General features: G+C 46.8%; 1 protein-coding gene across 1 annotated transcript; it reads left to right on the top strand.

Annotated features, from left to right (window-relative positions):
- Nucleotides 1–496: 496 nt before the first annotated feature.
- Nucleotides 497–4,394, top strand: BATF3 (basic leucine zipper ATF-like transcription factor 3; the record flags this gene model as incomplete). Its single annotated transcript, XM_084262047.1, has 3 exons — nucleotides 497–574; nucleotides 1,291–1,395; nucleotides 3,809–4,394. 3 exons carry the CDS (start codon nucleotides 497–499, stop codon nucleotides 3,992–3,994), a joined length of 369 nt encoding a protein of 122 aa, XP_084118173.1. The 3' UTR covers nucleotides 3,995–4,394.
- Between the last annotated feature and the right edge of the window lie 19,447 nt (nucleotides 4,395–23,841).

Below are 23,841 nucleotides of genomic sequence, written 5' to 3'. Positions count from 1 at the left end.
GGCGCCGTGCCCAGCCGGCCCCGGGGCTGGGGCTCTCCGCGGGATTTTCAGGCAGCTGCTGCCCGGCAGCGCCGTGCCCCGGGGGTGCGGATTTCCCCCGGGGCACGGGTGCCGAACGGACCCCGCGGTCCCTGGGAACGGGCACCCCTGGCCGTCGCGGGGGCCTCAAACCCGGGCGGACCGGCACGGGGCTCTGACGGAGTGCGGGCCGGGACGTCCAGGCGATCCCAGGGCTCCCGGTTCCCTGTGCGCGGCGCGGCTGCCGCCGGGCGCCATGTGACGGCCATGCGGGCGGCGGAGCGGGACAGCCCGGCGGGACTCCCGCTGCGCCGTGGCGGCTCCGCCTTCGGGCCTGGGGGTACTTGGTGCCGAAGCGGCCCCGGGGCGGTGCATCTCCTGCCCCGCCCCGGCCTGCCCTCTCCTACCAGCCCCCGCGGGCCGGGGGAGCCCAGCGGCGCCGAGCGCGTCGCCCCGGGGCGGCTCCGCAGCCGGCGGGATGTCGTGCGCCGTCCCAGCAGCGGCGGCGGGAGGCAGCGCGTTGCCTCGGAGCGCGGCGGCCGAGGGCAGCCAGCAGGTAGGGGCAGGGACGGGGCAGGGGCAGGACGGAGGGGCTCGGCGCTGCAGGCGGGCGGGCACATGGGGCTGAATCACGCCGGGCAGCGCCCGGTCGGGGGTGCCCGCTCGCCAGCGGACACCAGCCCTTCCCTTCCCGGGAAGGAGGTTGTGGTGACGGCTTTTCCAAGTAGGAGAGCGGGCGAACCGCCGGCGGTGCGCGGAAAGCTCCCTGCCGCCGGCACATGGCGCGGTCGGCGGCTTTCTACCCCCCCCCCCCCGCCGCCGCAGGCGGCCGGCAGGGAGCGGGGCTGCTCCGCCGGCAGCGGGTGCGGCGGCACGGCTTTCCCCCCCCCGCTGCTCCCGCCGCCCTCTCCTCGTTCGCGCTGGGGCCAGGCAGGTGTCAAACGCTGCCCGTCGGGCCAAGCGGGAGCGCGGCTCGCTGACAGAAGGTGCCCAGGAGCTCCCGTCAGCGACGGAGCGAGTGCCCGCGGGGCTCTGCGGCATTCCCCGCGCATCTCTGCCGGCTTCCTCCCCTCCGCCTCGGGCCCCACCTGCGCAGTGGGGCAGGGAGGATGCGCTGCCCTCTGCAAGCACCGTGTGGGCTGTGGGAGGCCGGGGTAGGTGCTGCGGAATCGGGAGTACTCGCCCGTCCTCAGAAGCGGGTACACACATGACTTCGGGCAGCGCCGTGTGCACCTTACAACTAGCAGAGTGTTTCTGGCTTGTGTGTTCCAGAGTCATGAAGAAGATGACAGAAAGGTAAGGAGAAGAGAAAAAAACCGAGTTGCTGCACAGAGGAGCCGGAAGAAGCAAACTCAGAAGGCAGATAAACTTCACGAGGTGAATGGGTACTTGATGTTTTGCAGGCATGGCTTGGGTACCGACTGCTGGTCTTTGCACTAAATGGGACTTTTTAAGCAGGCGTGGGCCCGTCTTCACACTAACCCAGCTCAGAGAGCTGTGGGTGTGATGCAGGGACAGGTGTGCTGTGGGGTGCCTGGTCGGGAACTCCAGGACATTGATGCTCGCGTTGGACAGTGCAGCTCTGCCATCCATGATGCTACCAGGGAGAGAGATGTGGTGATGTGGTCCTGCGCTCACCCCACCCTCTCTGCTTTGCTGTTCTAGTAGCCACCCAGTGAACTGAATCACAGGGCTCTACCAGGCTAAAACAAAACCCTTTTCTTCTGGATCTGTGTTGTGCATGTCCCATTTGCCACGGCAGTGGAGGAATGCTTGCTGCCTTAGGAGGGAGAAGGCTATGGAGGAGGATGGGACCATGCTGCTTAGTGGCAGTGCTGGCCTAAGTCAGTGCTAAAACTATGGTGTGAGACAGAAATACCCAGTTGAAAAGGCTTCTCAGGAACTTCAGAACCTCCAAGCGTGAGAGCTCGGTTCAGTTAGCTGCTATACTTCTATGCTCTGATAAATAACTGTGGGTGTTTCCAAAAAACCAGTAACTGATTCTTCCAGAAACTCTTAATACTTCTCAATATCACAGTGTGGTGTAGTTTTCTCATGTCCCCAGTGCAGACGCTGGAGGACAGGAATCCCCTTTCTCTGGTTTTGGATGTTACCTCACACAACGCTGCTCTTGTTGTAGTGAGGCTGTTGGGGTGAGCGTGAGTTCTGCTGCTGCGATTGTGGCTGAGTCAGTTGTTCAGTTCTAGAGGTTCAGCACAGGATTTTCTTTTTCTCACTGTGGAAGGATCTGCCAGCAGTCAGCAGAGGGACGGTATGGGGAGTTTTGGGTTTGGTTTTTCCCAGACCTCCTCTGAGTCAGCGCCTGAGAAGGCCAGGTGCAGGGTGCTATTGGAAAGGGGTAACCCCTGGCTTTTGGGGAATAATTTCTGGGCGCTGTGCTGCTCTGCAGCCTCCCTGATGTTCCTCCTGGACTCAAGAATCTTCCTTGTGCTGGGAATCTTCATTCTCAGGCATGCAGGTTTCCCAGGTGCAGGCAGATCTGGTTGGATAGACATTCATTCTTAGCAAGAGCAATTTGGTAGCCTCATCCCTGAAAATGGGATGGACTGACAGGACGGTATCCCTTAGTCCAAACCCAGCCCCATGGGGTTTGAGGCAACAAGAGGTGAGCGGAGCCAGAGGCAGAGATGGATAGCTTGGCTGGAGTTTGGCTACATCAATGCATTACGAGGACCGTGCCTGTTTTACTCCATGGGCGAGAGGTGGTGGGTAGCAGAAGGGTGTGAGGGGATCCAAGCTGCTGTGGCAAAGGGCAGCGGAGGCAGTGCCAGGCTGCCCAGAGGAGCATTGCATGCGAGGCTCTCCCTGCTGCCTGATCAACAGGCCTTTTAAGGCATGTGTAGGCTTTGAAGTTTGCTCTGAAGCTTTCCTAAGGAGGTGAGATTGAGTGGGTGAGTGTGGAGCCCGTGGCCAGCAGCGAGGTGCAGACACCTGCAGCTTTTCTGTGGGCTGGCTCTGAACCTCTAGCTCTTTTCTTTCTGGGATGGGAAGTCTTGACAGCAGGGACACTCAAAGCACGCAGTTCTCATAAAAAATAATGTGACGTGCGAGTCTCACATCTGTCACAGATGTGTGCTGCAGAGCATCTCAAAAGTCCCCTGCAGTTAATAGCAGCTTATTTACTGCCAGAAAAGCCTTAGCTCGAAAGCAGCCTGGGCCAGAGATAACCAGGGCAGTGGTCAGGCCTTCTGGTGACAAAGTGTGGCTGGGAGCAGGCTGGGGTGACGCTCCCCTCCTCCTGCTCTTGAGGGCGGCCAAGCAGGTGGCTGATAGTGGCTGGCACAGGCTGCACGCTGCTCGGCGTGCGCCTTGGCCAGCACTTGGGTAAACGGCCTTTCCCTGCACCGGCCCAGGACAGGGGCTGCCCTTTACTTCACTGGGAACTGGGTTTTCCCAGCACCTACCTGCACTCGATGCTTTCATTTTCTCTGCCCTGCTTGTCCCTTCCCAGCAGAGGCGGTCCTGGGGCTGGAAGAGGCCACCACAGGGACTCAGCCACCCACGCCTGCAGGCCTGGGCTGCTGGGGATCCCCAAGGGCCACCGGCACCTCCTGGTCTTTTGGGCCACAAAAGGAATCGCGTTTGTGGTGAGGACACAGGTTGCAAAGTACTCGCCCTGTCCCAGCACCCAAGCTGTGTCTGGCGTGCTTTAACGTTCTGCACGTAGTAACAAGAAACCGTGTAGCTTTTGTGCAGTTACACACTCAAGGTGGAAGCACTGAAAGGAATGTTTTGACTATGAGTAGGCTTTTTTCTTTTCTCCTTCCAGGAATATGAGTCTCTTGAGCAAGAAAATACCTCGTTGAAAAGAGAAATCGGAAAGCTAACAGATGAAATGAAACACTTGAGCGAAGTGTTGAAGGATCATGAAAAGATCTGTCCACTATTGCACTGCACCATGAACTTTGTGACCGTACCAAGGCCTGATGCGCTCACCAGCCTCCTGCCGAGATGAGACCTTTCCTGGATTGCCTTTAAATGTGATGTGTGAAAGTGCCGTTAACGGGGGGGATTTGAAGAACCGCCCGCTTGCGATGTGGGTCTTCCATCGAAGAGGGCTGGACTTGACCAGGCAGCTCTTCTCCATGCTGAAGTGTTACATTCTCCTGACTCTCAGGAAAACACCAGTATGGGAAAAAGGCAATCAAACCGCGACTTCTTATTTGTTAGAATCTTTGAGCCATGGCTTTGCCTTCAGAAATGTCAAAGCATGGTGCAGCCCACCATGGAACGTAGACAGGGAAAAGCACGAAAACACCGACCTTGGGCTGGGATGCCTTTCTCCCACACGTCCAGTGCCAGTAATCCTTTGCCACCTGTCACCCATGTAGGTCACATTCTGGCTGCTGTTTTATTTGGGGTTTTTTTCTCTAAACAGGTTTGGTTAATAAAAGCAATGTCCCATCTTTATGATGCTCTCCACCTTCTTCAATAATCAATGTCTTTATAATATCTCTGCTTTTCCTGTACTGGTCAAATCCAAAGTCTAAGGCTAATCTTCCTGTCAGTTGCTTATCGCCTCTTCATTGGGTCTTCTTTTGAAGTGTGTGCAACAAATGAGTTTTTCCAGTCTTTAGTTCTTTAATATCCCAAATCAGCAGCCCTGTCGACATTAGTTCTTGGGGTGCTTTACATCCTAAATATGGCTTGGCCACTTTCTAGTGATGATTGTCTGCTCTGTGAGGAAGAAAAGCAAAACAGAGTGGTATGGTTCTGCACGTGATTTTAAAAAGCAGATTTTAGAATTTACTATTTTACTATTTTAAGGCACCCACTGAAAATGAGCAAATATCTTTAGCCTTCATCTTGCGTGTTGCTTCTGGTAAATGATGTCTGTAGATAGAACAAACTGAGTTTAGTTCTAAGCATTTTGTTCTGTGTCCACGCTGAAGATGTTTGATAACTGCTTACAAGAGGCCATTCTGTTCTATTTAACTTTTTTTTTGGGGGGGGGGGGAGGGTGGTGTTTGGGTTTTTTTGGTTTTTTACAAAAGGGAGAATTATGTTAGTGAAAAAGATACAGAAAAATGTGCTTACTTTCTCTGAAGATTCTCAGTAGTGTCAAGCTCTAGAAGTGTGACTGCTGTAGCCTGGGATCTAGCAAAGAGTGTTCCTCTTGCACTATTTCCCAGTCAAAGGCAACTTTGGATAATAAAAAGCTCTGCCTCTTTGCCAACTCTCTTGCTTTAGCATTTGGATTTTTTTCCATTGTAGTATTTATCATCAGAATGTGATCTGAAATGTCTAAAGGATATTATTATTTTTTTTCCTTTTTTAATTTCTTTAGTAGAATGGTGCATTACTGATTGCTGAATTGGGGAAACCAGGTAGTCAGCTCTGGCTTCTAAAGGTCTCCTATGACACTGTCTTGGGATAGAAGCTCAAGATAACAGGTGTGAGCTGTCAGCTTCTCTGAATTTTTCATTTTGCTGTACCCAAGAGAGTTTTGAGCATTTGCAGAAGCCATCTCCAGCCTAAATGCAATCTTCAAAGTTTCTTATGGTCCTGTGAGAACTGAGTCATCCCACAAAGAAAACCTGGTGTGGTCCCTGCCAAGGCCAATTAAAGTTTCAGGACACTTCAAAGTATACATTTTGGGTAACATCCTTGATATGATTCTGTGTGACTGTGTTTCCTTAAGAAAGGAAGCTATCTTAGGCATCTTCATCCACCCACCTGCAATCCTTCAGGCCCTGGGTGCCACTGAGTAATTCGGGCAGAGTAGAGGTGTAATGGGGAAGGAGGAGCACAGTGGAAAAGGACAACATTAACTCTGGGAAAATGAATTCTAGCTTAGGATGGAGGAAGAGTGAGAGAGAATGTCTTGTATCTTACCTAGATATGTGCAGCAGAGCTGAGGCTGGAAATGGAAAGTTGCTAGTTGAGGTCAGGGTTGGTGCAAAGTCATGATCTCTCCCATGGAGCCCCACAGACCTTCAAAAATGTGAACAAAGATCAACCACCTTGTCTGAGTCCATCCCAGCAGGAACTTTCTAAAGGTTTTTGTCCAACAGATGCTTGCTTCTAGAAGTAGGGGTTAGTTCCCTGTGTGAGGTCCTCCTCCTTACACATTTACTCTTCTAAGCATCTGTCTAGAAATTGGCTCTGGCTTCTCATTTGGTAGCGTGGGCTCTGGTGTACACTCTTCATCAGGAAGAGTTCTTGTCCCCCAACGCAAGCATTTGCCCTCTGTTTCTGCACTGGCATCGGTTGGTTAGTTACCTGTGTAACCCCCAGGCAGAGCGCACGGGGAAGACAAGCGCGGTCACAGCAACGTTGTGTGCTTGTGACAGCAACCCGAGGCCAGGGCTGCCCTGCTGTTCCTTGGAAAGGAGCCCCGCAGGGACACTCACTGCCACCAGTTCCCTCTCGCGACCGCAGGGCGTAGCTCCAGCCTGTGCATTGTGTCCATCAGTAACTTTCAACCCTGCAGGGCCTGGGCTGCTTCTTCCTCCTGCCTCTATTGCATCACCCCTTTTCCCAGCACTATTTCCAACGGGCCTCGTGCATCATCCTTCTGTCTAACAGATGAACCGAGGCATCTCTCATGAACGCCGTGTTGGGTGACTCATGTCCCCAGGCAGCTGGGAACCCCAGGCAAAAGAAGGGAGTAAAATGAGCGTTCCAAGCCAAACGAATCCGACGTTCTGATGTGTTTATAGAATTAATGCCATAGCTGAATCATCGGTCAAAAGGGACACTGAACTCTTGAAGCACGGGCTTATGTATCCCTCAGAAAGCGGTATGCGTGCAGGCTGACAGCCCTCTTTGCAGGAGCTTTTCATAAGGACATTTATTTACAGAGAGGTTCAAACTGAAAGTGTGTCCGAGAGCCTGGGATAATTATTACATGAATAGGGAACCAGAAAGGAGAACAGAAAGGAAAAGGCCCATTTCTTAAGGAAGCAACAGAAATTTCTTTTTCACATCCAAACCTCTCCTTCTGCAGCAGGGTATTACACCATCACAAAAATCATTCCATACCTATATATGGCTAAAATACTGCACCATGTATGCTAACTTCAGGAAGCTCCCAGTTAGTTTGACTTGTTTCCTGCAAACTTTACATCCATGTGAATGTCAGAAGCAGGTGTAAGGGACGCTCCCTCCTTCCTTCAGATGGTGGTTTGTGTGAGGAGTACTCTGAATTGCCGGCTTGTTTGTGGATGCATCATATGTAGCTGAGGGATTTCCAAAATCCAAGAAAGCTGGATTTTGCCTCTGAGGTTCACAGTGAAGGTTACAATTTATCTAGGTCTGGTTAGCATGGATTTCCTTTTTGTTTTTTTTTCTGTGACTAATGAAGAAGCAAAATACTCGATGCAAGCTTGCCCACAGGAAAAAGCATTCATTCCAGGAGCAGGCTGGGTCCGATTCAGCTATTCATTTATCCTTTTCTTTCAGCTGTTGTTGGGTCAAATTTAAGTTGAACATATTTTGAAAAGAGAATTTAAGCCTCCAAAGGTAAAACAATCAATGGAAAGACAAAGCCAAGCTTCCCAAAACCACTTAGTGTGAGTGTAACAGAGATCCAACTATTACACGGCAGGAGAACTGATTAGAAAGTCTTGCTCCTTCCCACTGATGTTTTACAGTCATGCCTGTGAGCAGCTATAAGCACCTTCACATATTCATCCAGAGCCTCGCTAAAAATACACCTTTTAAAAATACATATTTAAACCAGCCTATTCTACAGCCTTTCTCTTCTTTTTCCTGGTACTTTTTACTGCCTCTCCTATAATACCCACTGGTTTCATCTGCATTCAGTATTTGCAGTGGCCTCTGTATTCTCCCACCCTTTTATTTCAAATGCCACCTTTTTTTCCTCCTTCCTGTTTCCTTCTGTCACTGCATAGCCTGGTGACAACATCACTTAATGTTACCAGTCTTAGAGGAACACGGCTAGTCTGTAGGAGTGTATAGAAACAGAAATCACTGGTACAGCCTGTATAGGATTAAAGGCTTTCTACACGTGCCTAGTTTTGTCAGTTGAATATTAATGTGGGTGCCTGTGCAGTCTTTTAAAATGTACTTTAACCTTTAGGCTATAAACCCCATACTGTTTTCTGTCCATACATGAATGCTTTGCTGTATGGCATTTGGGGTTTCCATCTGTGAATCAGTCTAGAATTTCTGCCTGAGTGAAAGTGATAGATAAAACAACCATTACAAAAATAAAAATAAAAAAAAAATCCCTTTTCTCTTCTTCCCATCAGTGCGGTGATACAATTCCTGTCACAGGAAGGAAGCATGTGTGATAAGCAGGAGAAGTGGTGGGTTTATTTACTGTTATAAAGACTACCGTCATTCTCCTTATGGGAGGGTAGGAGTTTTCTCTTTGTAAGCCCTGGGTCACTGTTAACTGGGAAATGGAGAGACATTTTGCATGTATATACAGCATGTGGTGTGGGCACACATCCCTATGGGTGTGGAAGAATTTGGGTTCATTCTCTCAGAAACACAGGGCTTACATTGGTTTCCCTGGGAGTAGAAACCATCCTACAGCTGCCTCAGAGGAAGGGTAGCACCATGCTCACTCACTTGGGTAATATTTAACGTAGGAGTAACTACAGGCTAACTTGAAGTGGGTCAGTCCTAATAAGGAAACCATAGTAATAATCACCCCTGGGATTGCATGCTCCTTCTCCAGTACTCATTCAGGGTTTTTTTCCTAGATAGTTCCTATGGGAAAAAAAAAATAATCCATAAGAATAGACTAGGAATATTTTCTCCCACTGTAAAATTTTTAAGTCACAAGTTCAAGTGTAAGGGCTTGACAGTTCTGGAAATAGCTGACACAGCTTTTGCAAATAATCTGTCCTCTACTGGCTATGTGTTTGGTCTGCTCTGAAGGAATCATTAGAGTTCTCTTTAGAAGAGGACAAGCGAAACTGCAAAGGGATGTCTTGGTATAGAATGAAAAAGTTCATTTGAGGAGCTAATATGGGATGACTACCGGGCTTCAGTTTCACAGCTTATCTCATGTAGCCAAATGGAAAACGATCTCTCTAATAGGGAGGTGTGTTTGAAATCTGCATTAGGAGAGTTTTTATTGTATGGGTTTAGTAAGTCATATAGACTGCCAGTATAGCTTGCTGCACTGGTCTGGGTACTGTCCAATTCAGCCTACCACAGCCCGTTCCCCTCAGAACTCTCTGTCTGGAAGAACTTTCTCCTTTAACTGTCTCATAATGAACTTGTTGACATGGTTTAATTTTTCTAAATTATTAAAATGTCACAACTTTTGACATCCTAAGCAAGGGTCATAAGTAATCTCTCTGGGGATAAGAAAGCTGTTAAGGTTTGCTTTCCCCTTGTAAATTTTGAGAAAACTAATTTGTTGTCTTAAGTAATTAATAATTGAGGATAAGCCATAAGCAACAAGACTCTGCTCAAATATTCAATGCAGTGCTACTGCACAAGATGCAATGACTGCAGCTGCAGATGATGTGAAACACTACAAGACCTGAAAAATCACCAAAGCGCTAGCTGAGGGAAAATGGCAATAGTTCAGTTTGACAAGGCAGCTATCAGGCTAAAGAATGGTTTATAAGGGGAGATTTATATTTTTAGGAAAAAAAAAATAGGAAAAAAATTTTCACTGAAAAAGTTGTCAGGGTCTGGAACAGGCTGCTCAGGGAGGGGGTTGAGTCGCCTTCCCTGAATGTGTTCAAAAGATGGGTGGATGAGGTACTTAGGGATATGGTTTAGCACAGGACCAGAACGGTTGGATTCAATGATTATAGGTCTTTTCCAACCTTGTGATTCTGTGATTCCGTGTTCTCAAAGGCTGATCAACAAACACTCTTGTTTAGTATCTTTGGTAAGGGCGTGGGATGCAAAGGAGCCATTAGTACAGAAGACAGTTGAAATAACATCCAAAATAAACTGCATGACCTTGCAGAAGAGAATAGAAATGCCATGATAACTAAACATCAAATCATAGAATAGCTCAGGTTGGAAGGGACCTCAGAAGTTCATCTGGTCCAATCTTTTGTGGGAAGGGGAACCCAGATGAGTTTATCTTGGAGCCTGCAATGATGCAAAGTGTATTATCACAAACTGGAAGGACTACTAAGGAGAATTCCTGTCACACAGTGGAGACTCATCAATTGAAAATGACAATGGAATGAACAAGAAAAGGCTCATTAGTCAGCAGTGATGCTGAGGCACCAATGCTGTGGAGCAAAAAGGAAGTTAAATAGGAACTCAGATGCCTGGTAACAGGGTTATTTATTTATTTGTGTATTTGTGTTCTTAAAGAGAAAAATATCCATGGAACTATGCAAGGGCCTGACAAAACCTCGCCTGGAATTCTGCATACATTTCTGTTCAACCATGATAAAGAAAGATGAACCAAAACTAGTACAGGTACAGGGAAGGGTTACAAGGAAGGTTAAGGGAATGAGGAATTAATTTTTTTGAGACCTCATTTTAGACAAATAAAGTCTGAGAAGCAGTAGAATCGCCGTCTATGTCATTCCAGCAGAGTAAAGGACACATAAGGGAAAGAGCTATCATAGATGAGAAGTAACATTAGCAGAAGAACAAATAGGTGTAACTTGTACATACTTTTGAGATATATATGTGAAGAAAGTTCTACCTGTCAGAAGAAAGATGTTTCCCACAGAAAAGCTGTATGTGAGCAGTTTTGTAGGTAGGCACATATGCATGCACCCTGCATCCTGCTCTAGGATGAAGCTTGCTGGGTTGCTGTGAGACCAGTTGAATATACTGGTTTTCCAAAGTGTTTCCCCCTGTCCCATGTCTTTATTCTCTTTGGAGAAGGCTGGCAATTTACCTTTAAAAGCAGGAAGATCTTAAAACAAACAAACCAACCAAAATAAATAAAAGCAACCCCCAAGCTCCCTGAATTGTTATCCAGAAGCTCATTGTGACAGGAGAGCTAACACAGGTGTAAGGTTTTGTCAGAGGTGAAGTCCCTTATCCAATTGAAGTCTTTGATAACATTCAGGAAACAAAGGAGCAGAAAATAAAGGAATTTTTTTTTTCCTTAATTGCCTACTATTGAACCATGGTACATTCCCAGAAAAAACATAAAACTGTTCGCAGAGAAACAGAAACAAAACCCAACAGGAATTTGGGGAATTTCCCAAACTGTTTAGTTGTTTATTTTAAAAGCTGAGTTACAGCAACTTTGCCCATATGCATTTTAGAGAGGAATGCAGGCAATTTTTGTTTCTCTTACATCCAGTTCATTGATTAAATACATAAACAGGATGTCTTTAAGAGCAGAAGGCTTTAAAACAGGATTTGATACTAAGCAAGAGATCTGCTAGTTCCTTTTTAGCTATTTGAGTTTCATCTTTGCTTATCAGAGCTGTTTTAGGGTACAGTTATTTCCCAGTGTACTATTGGGTTGTGAGGTAAATAATCTCTAGAGATGATTTTTTTTCCTCTTTTACTGTAAATGACAATAGTACACAGCCTAGAAATTTCCCTTGTAAATTCTAGTCATCCCATTTGTTTGCTAAGTTCCAGTATGGACTCGGGACCTATTCTATCATTGCACTGAGAGGTTATGGACCCTTTGCTCCTGCTTTTCTAGAGATAGGTGATTCATCAGTCATGTTTAAGGACTTGATGAACGGCCAGGAAAGAGGCTTTTTGGTCAGGCAGGCGAGGAAATTAATGGCAACAACTTACGCATTGTTTATATAAGATCAGAGGAGCCTTTTTTCCTGGTGAGTGTGACACTGAGGGAACCTGCCACGGTTTGCACATTTGTCCTGCTTGTAGTTCCACACTTTGCCTGTCTGAAGTTTCAAATAACTCAGGGAGCCTTGAGCAGTCAGCGAGGTCAGTTCACGCAGGGACAGGATCTAGGAGAGTACTGACGGGGCTGGGGGAGATTGACAGCTGTGATGTAAAGCTAGATGACTACTCAGGCTTTTTATGAGCAATTCGAAATGACACTCACGTGTGAACACAGCTGTGTTTTTACCATCATGTTAAGAAACCCTGTGATCAAAACATTTTCCCCGTTAATAAAAGCTTTTTATAGCAATCTGATTGATACTAACAAAACTCAAAATATTCTACTTAATTCACGTGAAAAACAATTCCTACAGTTTTCACTAATTGATTTTCCATAATTTTTTTGTTTCCATTTAGTTTCTTTACATTTCCCACTCTAGATTCAGGAAATAATATATAGTTGTAGATAACCTGTATCTCCAGGTGACAGGAGATAGGACAAGGGGAAATGGCACAAAGCTGTGCCAGGACAAGCTCAGATTAGATGTTAGGAAAAAATTCTTCACTAAAGAGTTGTCAGGGCTTGGAACAGGCTGCCGAGGGAGGAGGTTGAGTCACCATCCCTGGGTGTGTTTAAAAGATGGGTAGATGAGGTACTTAGGGATATGGTTTAGCACAGGACAGGAACGGTTGGACTTGATGATCTTAAAGGTTTTTTCCAACCTTGTGATTCTGTCATAATTACTTTAAATGCAAGTTACAGATTTTATAATGGTTGAGGAAAACGAAATTATTTTACTTTTCAAATACCAGCTATATACATTCAAAAGAAAAAACGGACAATGTTTTCAATTTCATTTTTATTGCAGTATGTGACATCTGATGCACATGGCGAGATTCTTAGCTGTCGCTTTCTGTTTGCTCTCACAAACTCAAAGAATATGCTGTTACATATTATAACACAAGGATATTAAATGGTTTCCTAATAAAAACCCCATTATGCAGTCTGCATACTTGTTTTATACCTAAGCGGCAGTGTTCCGAGAGCAGTAATTCAGTTACTGAATGCGCATTACAAATAACAGTGGGAAAGCAATAACCTATCCCAAGTCAACATGCAGTCTCTTTTTTGTTTTGTTTAGAAGCATTCCAAGTTCCCTAATGCAACAATAACAAATTTTTTTCTTTGCATTATGCTATACATTTTCACAAGGCTGTTTAATGAAGAAATGCTCTTTGTTCAGCTCTATGATGCTTTGCAAAGTACATTGCTGTTGGTCATTTACAGGGTAAAATATCTTTTTCTAGCAGCATCTACCCATTTAACCCACTAATAACAGAAGTCGTTCAAGGCAGAGGATTTGCTGCAATGAGTAGCCAACTTGGGGAAGTGGTCCAATGCTTCCCTGGTCCTTCCATGCACCGACTCAGTTGAACAACTCTGCTATTATTCACACTTCATCATGCAATGATGGTGGCTGGGGGAACGTCAGGCTGTATCATGTGGCCTGAAATGTTCGGTTCTGTGCTTCATGGCTTGAGGCCTCCTAATAATTCGGCGATGCTTGCCAGCACCACTTATCCTTCTACCAGCTGTATGCCCAGCCCATGTGGCAGGTGATCTACTGTACACTTAGTTTTTTATAGTTTTTTCTCACTGTCCCTCCCTATTACACAGTGTATGTTCATACTCTGCTCTGGTTGGGCTATTTGCTATTTTTTTTGCTGGAAAGCAGCCCTGAGGAAAAGGACTTGGGAGTATTGGTGGATGAGAAGCTGGACACAAGCCACCAGAGAAGATCATCCTGGGCTGCATCACAAGTGTGGCCAGAGATCGAGGGAGCTGATTCTGCCCCTCTACTCTGCTCTGGTGAGACCTCACCTGGAGTGATGTGTCCAGGTTTGGAGCCCTCAACACAAGAAGGACATGGACCTGTTGGAGAGCATCCAGAGGAGGGCCACAAAAATGATCAAAGGCCTGGAGCACCTCTCCTGTGAAGACAGGCTGAGAGAGTTGGGCTTGTTCAGCCTGGAGAAGAGAAGGCTCCAAGTGGACCTTATTATTCCAGTACCTGGAAGGTGCCTTTAAGAAAGCTGGGGAAGAACTGTTCATGAGGGCATGTAGCAATAGGACAAGGGGCAATGGTTTTAAACTAGAAGAGGGAGATGTAGGTTGGATATTAGGAAAAAGTTCTTCAATTGATGTTGGTAGATCACTGGAACAGGCTGCCCAGAGAGGTAGTGGAGGCCCCATCCCTGGAGATATTCAAGGTCAGGCTTGATGGGGCCCTGAGCAACCTGATCTAGTAAAGATCTACTTGCTGCAGGGGGGTTGGGCTAGATGGCCTTTAAAGGTCCTTTCCAACCTAACACATTTTGTAATTCTGATTTGAACCATAATAATTCAAAGCAGTTTTGTTTTCACTTCACAAAAAATATTTTCTTAGCTGCAACAGAGTTGTGTTGGGTGTGACATATGTTCCTCAGTTTAACTCTGCTCTTACTTGGAGCTCCTCTGCTGACGAGTTCAGCGAGACCGTTACCAGCCACGTGCACCCAAAAGGCAGACCAGAGAACGTGGCATCTCGTGTACAGCAGCTACTACACATTTAAAACACGTGTCCAGTCCTGCAACACATTTGAGAAACCCAGCACATCAACATGGCAGTTGGTCTGCACAGGCAGAGGAGCGCAGCACGGAACGTTGGGCCTCAACGCCAGGAATGAAAAACCTCGCTTTCCACTTCCCTTTTCCTTTTCTTTTTTTCCCTTTTGTAGCTTAGCAGCTGAATTCCTTCATTATATCCGTTCTCTCTAACATGGTTTTATAATATGTTGCGTTTGCCAGCACAATATTAAACAGTCCCCAGGCACCACTTTAGCTTACTTGTCACGTTTCCTATGCTACACCTCACTTTGTGATTCCTGCCTCCCCCTGCCAATGACCCATGCCCTCCAGAAGGCCCTGTTTAAGACTCAGCAATAAAATACTGAGAGACTAATATTCAGTTGACGACAGATCATTTAACATAACTCTTACCAAAACTCTCCAGTGCCTAGGAAATTGGCAGAATCCCACTGATGGCTGCTTTCTGATGTCATCCCGTTAGCAACCAAGGGTTAGCTCGCTGAGGTTAATCTTCAGGGCTTAACGCAGCGGGTTTCTTTTTAATCTTCAGGCCTCTCAGGGAATCGTATGAGGTGAGTTTAATTCTCGTGTATTTGGCATGAAATGGATCTTCTTAGATTGCAGACCAAGACTCACACTGCAGTTTTAGCACTTGCAGTTAGCAAATTTAAATATTTTCATGCAATTGCGTGCCGATACTCCCAGGGAGGCCACTGGGTCTTTGCATGCATGGATCCACATTCAGGCTCTGAAGTTGCACTCTGTAGACTAGATTTTCTCCAAATCTTATGGGAAATTGTAAACTGCTGCGTATGTTGCCAGGCCCTTGGATGATTCACCTTACTGATTTCAAAATCCTAGCCCTGACAATTTGGTTAATGCAATAAAGCATCACACCTCTTCCTTTCCCTAGACCTCCTCTTGTGCCATCTTGGCAATACAAAGGGATTTTAAACTGGGTGTGGATGAAATTTATCTAACTTACAAGCTGATTGCAGGGGTGGGGGATGTTTGTTCATGTGGGTACATTCCAGCTGAGTAAGAGCATTGATAAATTGGTTTGGGTAAATTTAGCAGCCACGGCTTGTACTGGATGGATATTACTCTGCTCCTCTGCCATTAATTACCAGTGCTGACGAAAGGGGATGTACTCCTACTTAGCCCTCCTTGGGTCTCACATGTGTGCTTTGGTTCCCCTGAAAGGCCACTAATGCTTTAAGGTAAGACATCGCAGCATGCCTAAATTTGTGTTTTGTTATTGATGGAGTCAAAAGAGTGAGAAGTTTTGGGTTTAAACTTGAGAGGTGCTGGTGGGAAACCTGCTCCTCCCCTACCCCTCGTGTCAGTGGGACTTATCAAGGTTACTTTTCAGCCATGGCCTCAACTGAGGGGTTACTCATCCAGGGGAAGAGCCTTTGAAATCTACCCAGGTTAGAATTTCATGCTGTGTTAGCACTGTTTGAGTATATTTTCAGGATATATTGATTAGATGTGTAAAAGCACTAATATTTGCGAGAGTAGGTGCACAAATGTTTTTTTCTGGGTGACACCACCATCCAAAGCAGGTCTTACCTGCTTGTACCACCCTTCTCCCATGGTACCTTCCATGCCCTCATCAACGTAGTCACAATGCTCACAGGCTGGATAATAAACCAAATCAGTGAAACAGAGCTATTTGAAAAGTAATTTTGCATGAAGAAAAGAGGGGGAGAAGAGTTGACTCTGCCTGACCACGTAATGGCTTGACAAAGAGCAGGAATGGCACAGCTGAAAGAGGAGAGCTTGCCATACCAGAGACACAGAAGTAAAGGCAGGGGGATGCCTTGAATTGGTAGGTCATGATTGCTACTGAACCTCTTCACCCTTGTTTGGCATCTAGCATTTGTATACATAAACAGGACAGATTATCTGTCACTTGATAGCTGCATGCATATCTCAGCTAGCTTGTTAACATGCTTTAGTAGTGGCTGGACTCTTGGATGTTAATAGGCAGTTGTGATGCTATCCCTCATTTCCTGAATTGACCACTTTCGTGCAGATGAAGAAGACAAGCTGGTTGCTTACTCAGAACTGTGTTCTTAATGGCCATCACTTCTGTGGAACTTCATTGATTCAAACATAACAACCTGAAGAGATCACTTTCCTTTGGGAATAAACAAGGTAGAGAAAATTTCAGAAGAATTCATGACCGATTTTGAAGTTCTTCTGGGATGAGAATGATGACTTGACTTTATATATGGAGTATTCTTTCTGGTAGCATCTTCTCAGGTATTTTGTGAACCTTTAGTGTCATGCTTGCCTTTATTTTTTTTTTAAGATTTTCGTGCTTTCAGGAGAAGATCTTCAGTGGTGAATTGTTTTCACCTCTATCTTGATACTTGCTAAAGCAGTACTGGTTGATATCCAGTAAGAGACCATGGTTGTTTTCAGCTTTACAAAGCCCTGAACTAGCCCTTGCAGCAAGGTGTGCACAATATGCCCAATGCATTTGGATCCCATTCAGCAAGTAGAGTAGGCAGTCAATCTGTGCATCAACTTACTCTGGAGAAAGGTTTGCCATCACATGGAATGTTATTTGGAAGAGCGTACTTGTAGTTTCCTCATGCTGTTCTTATCACAGAAGGAGTTGAAACACACACAGTAAAATGTCTCAATGCAGATTCTGATGTACAGAGTGGTGGCTCCCAAGCAATGAGGCAGGCTCCCAGGTGAGATGTGGGTCTAGGGCATGCAGGAATATGCTCCCCTGGAAGCTGCAAAACACTACCAATTTTCTCAGCTGAGGGTTAGCTTCCTAAAAAGCCACTTAAAATAGTGTCTGAATCAAGTGTGCTTTTCCCATGTGTACCATATATTTCAGTTCTTTCTGATTTTTCCAATGATAATCATGTAGAAAAAAACCCAACCAACCAGTTGGCTAGTATCAAGTCCTTTAAGGCTTGCCCCTCATAGCATTGGTTAAGGGTTTGGAATGATGTGAACAGTGATGCCCAGGGAATCCTTCCCGAGTTTACACCAAACTCCCTGCCTTGGGGAACAAGACTTTAGGCGGTCAGTCCCTGAATGTGTACTATTCCTACATGATCAGTACAGTCAGGGATTTATGTATCTCTCTAAGAAGGCTTCCAGCATTGACTGAAGGAGCAGTGAATAAAGTGCTGGCTGCGACTTGGACAAGTAGTTGTAAAAGTAAAATACTATAAGCCTTAAAGTAAAGCTGTTTAAAAGAGAAAATGCACCTGATATAAAGCACGTTCTGCTTCCAATTGGGAGAGAGTGATTTGGGGTAATGTTTTTCCAGAAGGGCTTAACCATCGTGTCTGCGTGCCTGCTCTTAAAAAGCAATGTGGTCTAAGTTGGGGGGGGGGGGGCATTCCTGTCAAGATGACCTCAGAGATGTGTCTCACCGCCACCTTGACAGAAGTTACCAGTTCTCTAGCAGAATCATCAGCGCAGATTATTCTTGCCTACTAATGATCACACTATTCCTTAGGGTCCTTCCCAATCTGTGTACTGAAGTGGCTATGGAGAGCTTACCCGACATGCTACACGTACCCTTTCCTGGGTTGCTTACTTCTTAAATCACTGCAGCTGCTTGGCGAGTGCCTGTATAAACCTGAGGGCACATCTACGCAGCAGGATGCTGTGTCATCCCGTTTAGGGGATTCAAGGAGCGTTGTTCTGTGTGCACACACGGAAAGTGTGTTTGCTCTGGGTTCTGCGACAGCAGTCTGTAGCTCTGTGGTCCATCGGGGGCAGGGGGGGTGGGGGGCTGTTTGGTGTCTGCATACAGGAGCAGGTGTGGGATTATGATCCGAAATGCTCAGCATCGCGCCGGTGGCTGCGGTACCTCACCAGTGCAGTGGAACAGGCTCAGTGGGCCTCGATTTATTTCTTTATTTCATTTTTTTTCCCCTGCCTGTCACCGCTGTCATCTTTCTGCTCTGCTCTTGTGGAGGCAGCTCGCCGGGCTACACCTGAAAGGCGTCAGAAAATCCCAGCGACCATGTTTCATTAGTCACGAAATACGGTCTATAAATTGCTCTCGGGGACTCTCCATCCAGATAACCAGCAGGGTCAGAATTTTCATTTACAGGATCCGGGCTGGCTGAGACGAGGGGAAACCCCTGCGCGTACCATCAGGCTGCGCGGGCCTGGGGTGCCTGGAAGTTACGCGCCGCGGCGTGCGGCCCGTGCGCGCTCCCCGCGGCCCCGCCGGCACCGGGCCGCTCGCAAGAGACCGAAATCCTGCCCGGAACCTTTACCGCGACCTCACTGAAGGGCGGTGAGGCAAAACACCTCCCCGTACCTGCGGGGGTGCGCGTGTGTGACGTACGCATGGCGTGTAAAACCACATATAAACCCCGCGGGCGAATCGTCCGCGGCGAGCGGCGGCTCAGCCCCCCGCACCGTCTCCCTGCCCCCCCACTCCCCCCGCCCCCCAACATGCCCACGCCGATGCCGCCAGCGGAGGAACCACACGGCGGAGGGCGCCGGGCCCACAGCGCCCCTTAGCGTCCAGGCCGCCCGCCCGGGCCCGGTGTCCGGTAGAAAGTGAAAGCCTTTCAATTAAAGGCTGGAGTTTCGGGATTACGCTGAGGAAGTCGGTACTTCGCCAGGCGCCTCTTTCTGGCGAAGCGCGTAGGAAAAGCCCGCGCAGAGACCCCTTCCCGCACGCTGCTCTGGGCGTGACTGCTCTGAACCTGTCGGCAGAGGGGGGGTGTGTGTGTGTCCCCTCAAAGCCCCTCAGCAACAAGGCAAGACGTGGAGGGCCTGGGCCAAAGGGCCGGGGTTTATACCCTTAGATAAAAACACACAGTGTATAACCCCGCTTTCCAGCCTGCTCCGAGGGGTTTGTGGCTGCTTGGGAAACCGTGGAGACTTAACGATCGGCTTCTGCCACTCAGCGCTGTAGTTAGCAAGGGGGCAATCCTCATTCCGGCAGACATTCCAGCCGCCCTGGTGCGGCTGGCTGAGGATCTGCTTCATGTTGTCTCGCCGTCGAGCAGCCGAACTCGGTGCAGCTCACTGCAAGCGGTGCTGTTCCAAATTAACCGGGAAGGCGGGAATCGCACCGAGATGATGCAAGATAGCCCCGGAGCTTAATGCAAGAAGCATGCCAGGGTCTTGCACAAGCCACGCAACAACTGCATCTTTTTCGGGCCCGGTACTTGTTATTGGCTGAGGCGGCGCTGAGTTAATCTAAGAAGCAAAACACACAGTGTTTCAGAGAACTCTGCTTGTTTGGAGGATGGGAGAGGAAACAGAAAGGCTAGTTGCACTTAAGACAGTGCATTAACACTTAATATCCTTATCTTCTGGCAGTGGAGGAGAAGGAACGGGTCTGCTGTGAGTAAAGTGCACTTGAAAGCTTGTTTCACTTCTGCTTGGCGCTGCTGACTAGCCAGCCAGCAAAGTATCTGGTTACTGCCTTGGAGCGACTTGCAGGAGCTGGTCTGGGGACAGTTTAAGAGATGTGACTGGAAATACCACATTTCATAGAAGGAGACGGTGAATAGAAACCCCGCATTTAGGCTCTGTCTTATTTCTTGCTCTCCGTACTAGAAATGAAATACCCCGGAGCTCTGTGATTCAGCGGCGCACCACTCATAGCGTGCTCGCGGTTCATGTAGAAGCAGTGGAAGTGCCACGCTTGTGTGTGAATTAAAAGGTCTCTGTATGAGCTGGAGGTTTCTGGGTTTGAGCGATCAAATTGCATGCAGGACCCAAGACGCTCATTAGAGGACAAGAAAAGTCTAGATTGCAAGCACTGAGTTTTGTACCTTGTTGCATCTCTTGGGGTTGGCCATTGGTTTAGTCTGTGCCAAAATCCCTGCTATCGGGGCAGAAACCTTCATCATTCATGACCAGTTCTTCCCCTCTGTTTGTCCATGGTCCCCTAATACTTCCTTTCATTATCTTTGTTCCTGCGAGTGGCAACTGTTTTCCTTAGAGAGGTCAGGAGAAGGGGCTGTTGCCGTCCACAGGCTGCATATGCTCATCTGTGATTTATAGAAGTGGGCATATTTCAGGGAAATCCCTCTCAGAATAGTCTTATTGGGATATTAATTTCTGAGGAGGCTCTGAAATAATTTTTCTCTCCTCTTATATTTTCTCTTGCATTTTGTCTGCAGATTATGCTGCTCTTTATCTCTGTTCCTATTTAAAAGCAGATGGATATATTTTCCCCCTACCCTAAATAGTCTCAAAGCTTTTTTGGCACAGTTTACCATCTTTACCATTTTAGGATTGTTGGATATAAACCCCGGAGCCAAACTTCAGTTTCTTGTATCATTCCATCCAATAAGTATTGCTGGCACGTTCCTGCAAGGGATGTTTGCAATCATTTCCCTCTTTTTTTTTTTTTTTTATTTTTTTTATTCTGGTAAAACTGTGTTCAGTGTTTTGCTCTATTAAATAAATGGAGATTCATGACAGTAGAGCCAAAGCGAATCCTCTTAATTCTCTTTGGGGAGAAATCCCTACCTCCAAGCTTTTTATGGAAAATGAATCCAGATTTTTCTGAACTGACTGTGCATTTCCAGTCTAGGATTCTTGGCTCACCGGTTGTCTGTGTAACCATCTAAAAACTTACAGGCAGCAGAAAGTTTCAGATATATGTTAGCAAGAAGATTACACCTACCTTTGGGGCGTGGACTGAAACATGGGCTCTCCAGATTAAAGTTCAAACTGGTAAGAATTTGTTTGAAAGGCATGATGTTGCCTTGGTTTGTTTCCTAGCAGGCTGATGAAAGATGAGGTCGTAAGAAGCTTTCGTATCCACTCTAAGGCTTAAGAAGCTGACCTCAGGCTTGGTGCGCTGCTTGTTCCTTGCAAAGCCTTACATTACAGGGCTTGGTTTGCCCACATCTGGTGGGAACAGTTGTGCAATGGTCAGAGTTTACTGAAAATTAAGACTGGTATTTTAATTTTCAATAATAATAGGTGGTGCGGTGGTTTTTTAGTGCCAGGAGTTTGAAATGGACTCATGACCTCTTTTTTTATTATTATTATTAAGAGATTTTATTTTTTCTAATTGAAACCTACTCTGTTTTCACTTTTAGTGATGACATGGTCCACTTCATGAGAATCTGTGGAACACTAGGGATCTCCCAGCAAGTTTCATGGCCTAGGTTTCCCATCCATTTAAAAGAAGAAACCACTTTGATCAAACCTCCCTGGTCTGCACTTGCCTGATACTTGGTGGCACAAGAAAGCCACAGATTCACGTGTGTTGTCTTAAGCGCCGTTTATTACAGCGCATACTGACACAGGTTTAACACTGACTTAAATCATGGTGTACGTTTCTCATTGTATGTAAATTATCGCCGAGAGAGGAGTATGTGACAAAATGCAGTAACCTGAGATAATTCAGCACTCAGCAAGCATGCAAAACAAGTGTAATGGAAATGCTGAAGAGGAAAAAGTGTGGGAAGAGAACCTATCTATTTGAGGAGAACTGTTTGATCTTAAACTCTCCTGTTATTCATGTTGCCACAGGCTGGGCATTAGGTGCTGTAGGAACAGTTGCCACTAACTATGCACTTGGCCTGGCTGTGGAAGCAACAGAGCCCACGCTGAGCACAGCAGCGTTGGGAAGCATGGCTGAGTTTGAAGGATCTGGTAATGTGATGGGCTCATAAAATGCTTTGGGTTGGAAGGGACCCTCTCTGCCACAGACAGGGGCACCCTCCACTAGCCCAGGCTGCCCAAAGCCCCATCCAACCTGGCCTTGAACACTGCCAGGGAGGGGGCAGCCACAGCTTCTCTGGGCAGCCTGTACCAGGGCCTCAGCACTCCCACAGGGAAGAATTTCTTCCTAGTGTCTAATCTAAATCTCCCCTCTTTCAGCTTGAAGCTGTTACCCCTTGTCCTATCACTATGTTCCCTGTTGAACAGTCCTCCTGCTTTCCTCTAAGACCTCTTTAAGGCTGCAATTAAGTCTCCAAAGAGCCTTCTCTTCTCCAGCCTGAACAAGCCCAATTCTCTCAGCCTGTCCTCATAGGAGAAGTGCTCCAGCCTTCTGATCACCTTCGTGGTCCTCCTCTGGACTTGCTCCAACAGCTCCATGTCCTTCCTGTACTGGGGACTCCAGCAGTGGATGCAGTATTCCAGGTGGGGTCTCACAAGAGCAGAGTAGAGGGGCAGAATCACCCCCCTCGACCTGTTGGCCATGCTGTTCTGTCTTGGGAGCTGCAGAAAAGAGAATCTGATGTGCTGATGGTTGAGTTTTGAGTGAGGGGGTGGGGGGCCCAGAGTAGGAGGGGAGGTTAGGATGGGATTGGAACTGAAAAAGAGCCAGAGAGGGGAAACTGCATTTTTCTAACTTCTAACCCATTACAGTAGCACTTCCAAGCTCTGGCCATCCAGAAAGACAGAATGAAAGAAAAATGTTTTATTTCCATGTCAGACGTCAGCTTTCCCTGCCAGAACAGTTTTTGTGACACTCTTGGGATCAGAGATTATCTGGTTTTCATTTTAAAACTGTAGTTTACCTGCTGAGGAGAGCAGATACAGATCGAGAGCTCCGAGGGAAACACTTGTAACATGTGACAAAGCTTCTCACTGAGGCTGCTACTGCTGCCTATATTGTTGCTTTACGCTGAGAGGTGGAGAATACTGTATGCACCTCACAAGCCAGGGAGTGTTAACTTTGTGTGGGTCCCTCTGCCTAGCACCTATCTGTAAGTGTCTTGCCTTACCTGTAAGGTGATCCTCCCCTTGCCTACTCTGAAGAATAACCACTGAAGTCAATGATTTGCTTCTCTTGGACACCCAGGTTATAGTTTGTACCACTATTTAGTCGCCGCTAAATTTGATCCATAAAGTTTTTGGAGATGTATATGCCTACCCTGCTTCTGAATTTAGCTCACTGCAGTCCTACTAAGTAGAAGCCTGGAAGGGACAAAAAGAGACCTCCCTCTGAAATTTAATCCAGATCACACGCGTGGTATGGTGCAGAAGAAGAACCACAGACTCCTCTGCCAGTCCTAGACCTTATAAAATCCAAACGCACCAGTAATCACCGAGGTTATTTTTAAATGTTTAACATGACTCTCAAAGGCACATACACATTGAACATCTGTACCATTTTAAAATGCTATTTATCCTAATATGTCACAGCCCTGGCAGTAATTTTGTGCTAATGGCTCAGAATAGGCTGAACATTGGGGGATTATAAATTTAAGCACTTCATTTACTGTGGGGATTTTTTTAATGTAGACATATTGAAAAGTCAGCTAACCTGGCATCATTGGAAGCTCTGGATGGTTGGTGACTGTCCATTTCACTCCCCAAGTGTGGGTTTATTACCATGACTCAGAGTAGTAGAATTACCTTTTCATGAGGCTGGAGTGATCTGTCTTTCCATATAAGATGCTACTATGGTAATGTTGGTCATGTTACTAGGGTGACCTAAAAACATTAACTGGGTTTTTACACAGAATTCATTTTAA

Source organism: Gallinula chloropus (genome assembly GCF_964237585.1).
Source record: "Gallinula chloropus genome assembly, chromosome: 3".
In the NCBI taxonomy this organism is placed as follows: Eukaryota; Metazoa; Chordata; class Aves; order Gruiformes; family Rallidae; genus Gallinula; species Gallinula chloropus.
This window is presented reverse-complemented; position numbering and strand designations above follow the sequence as displayed.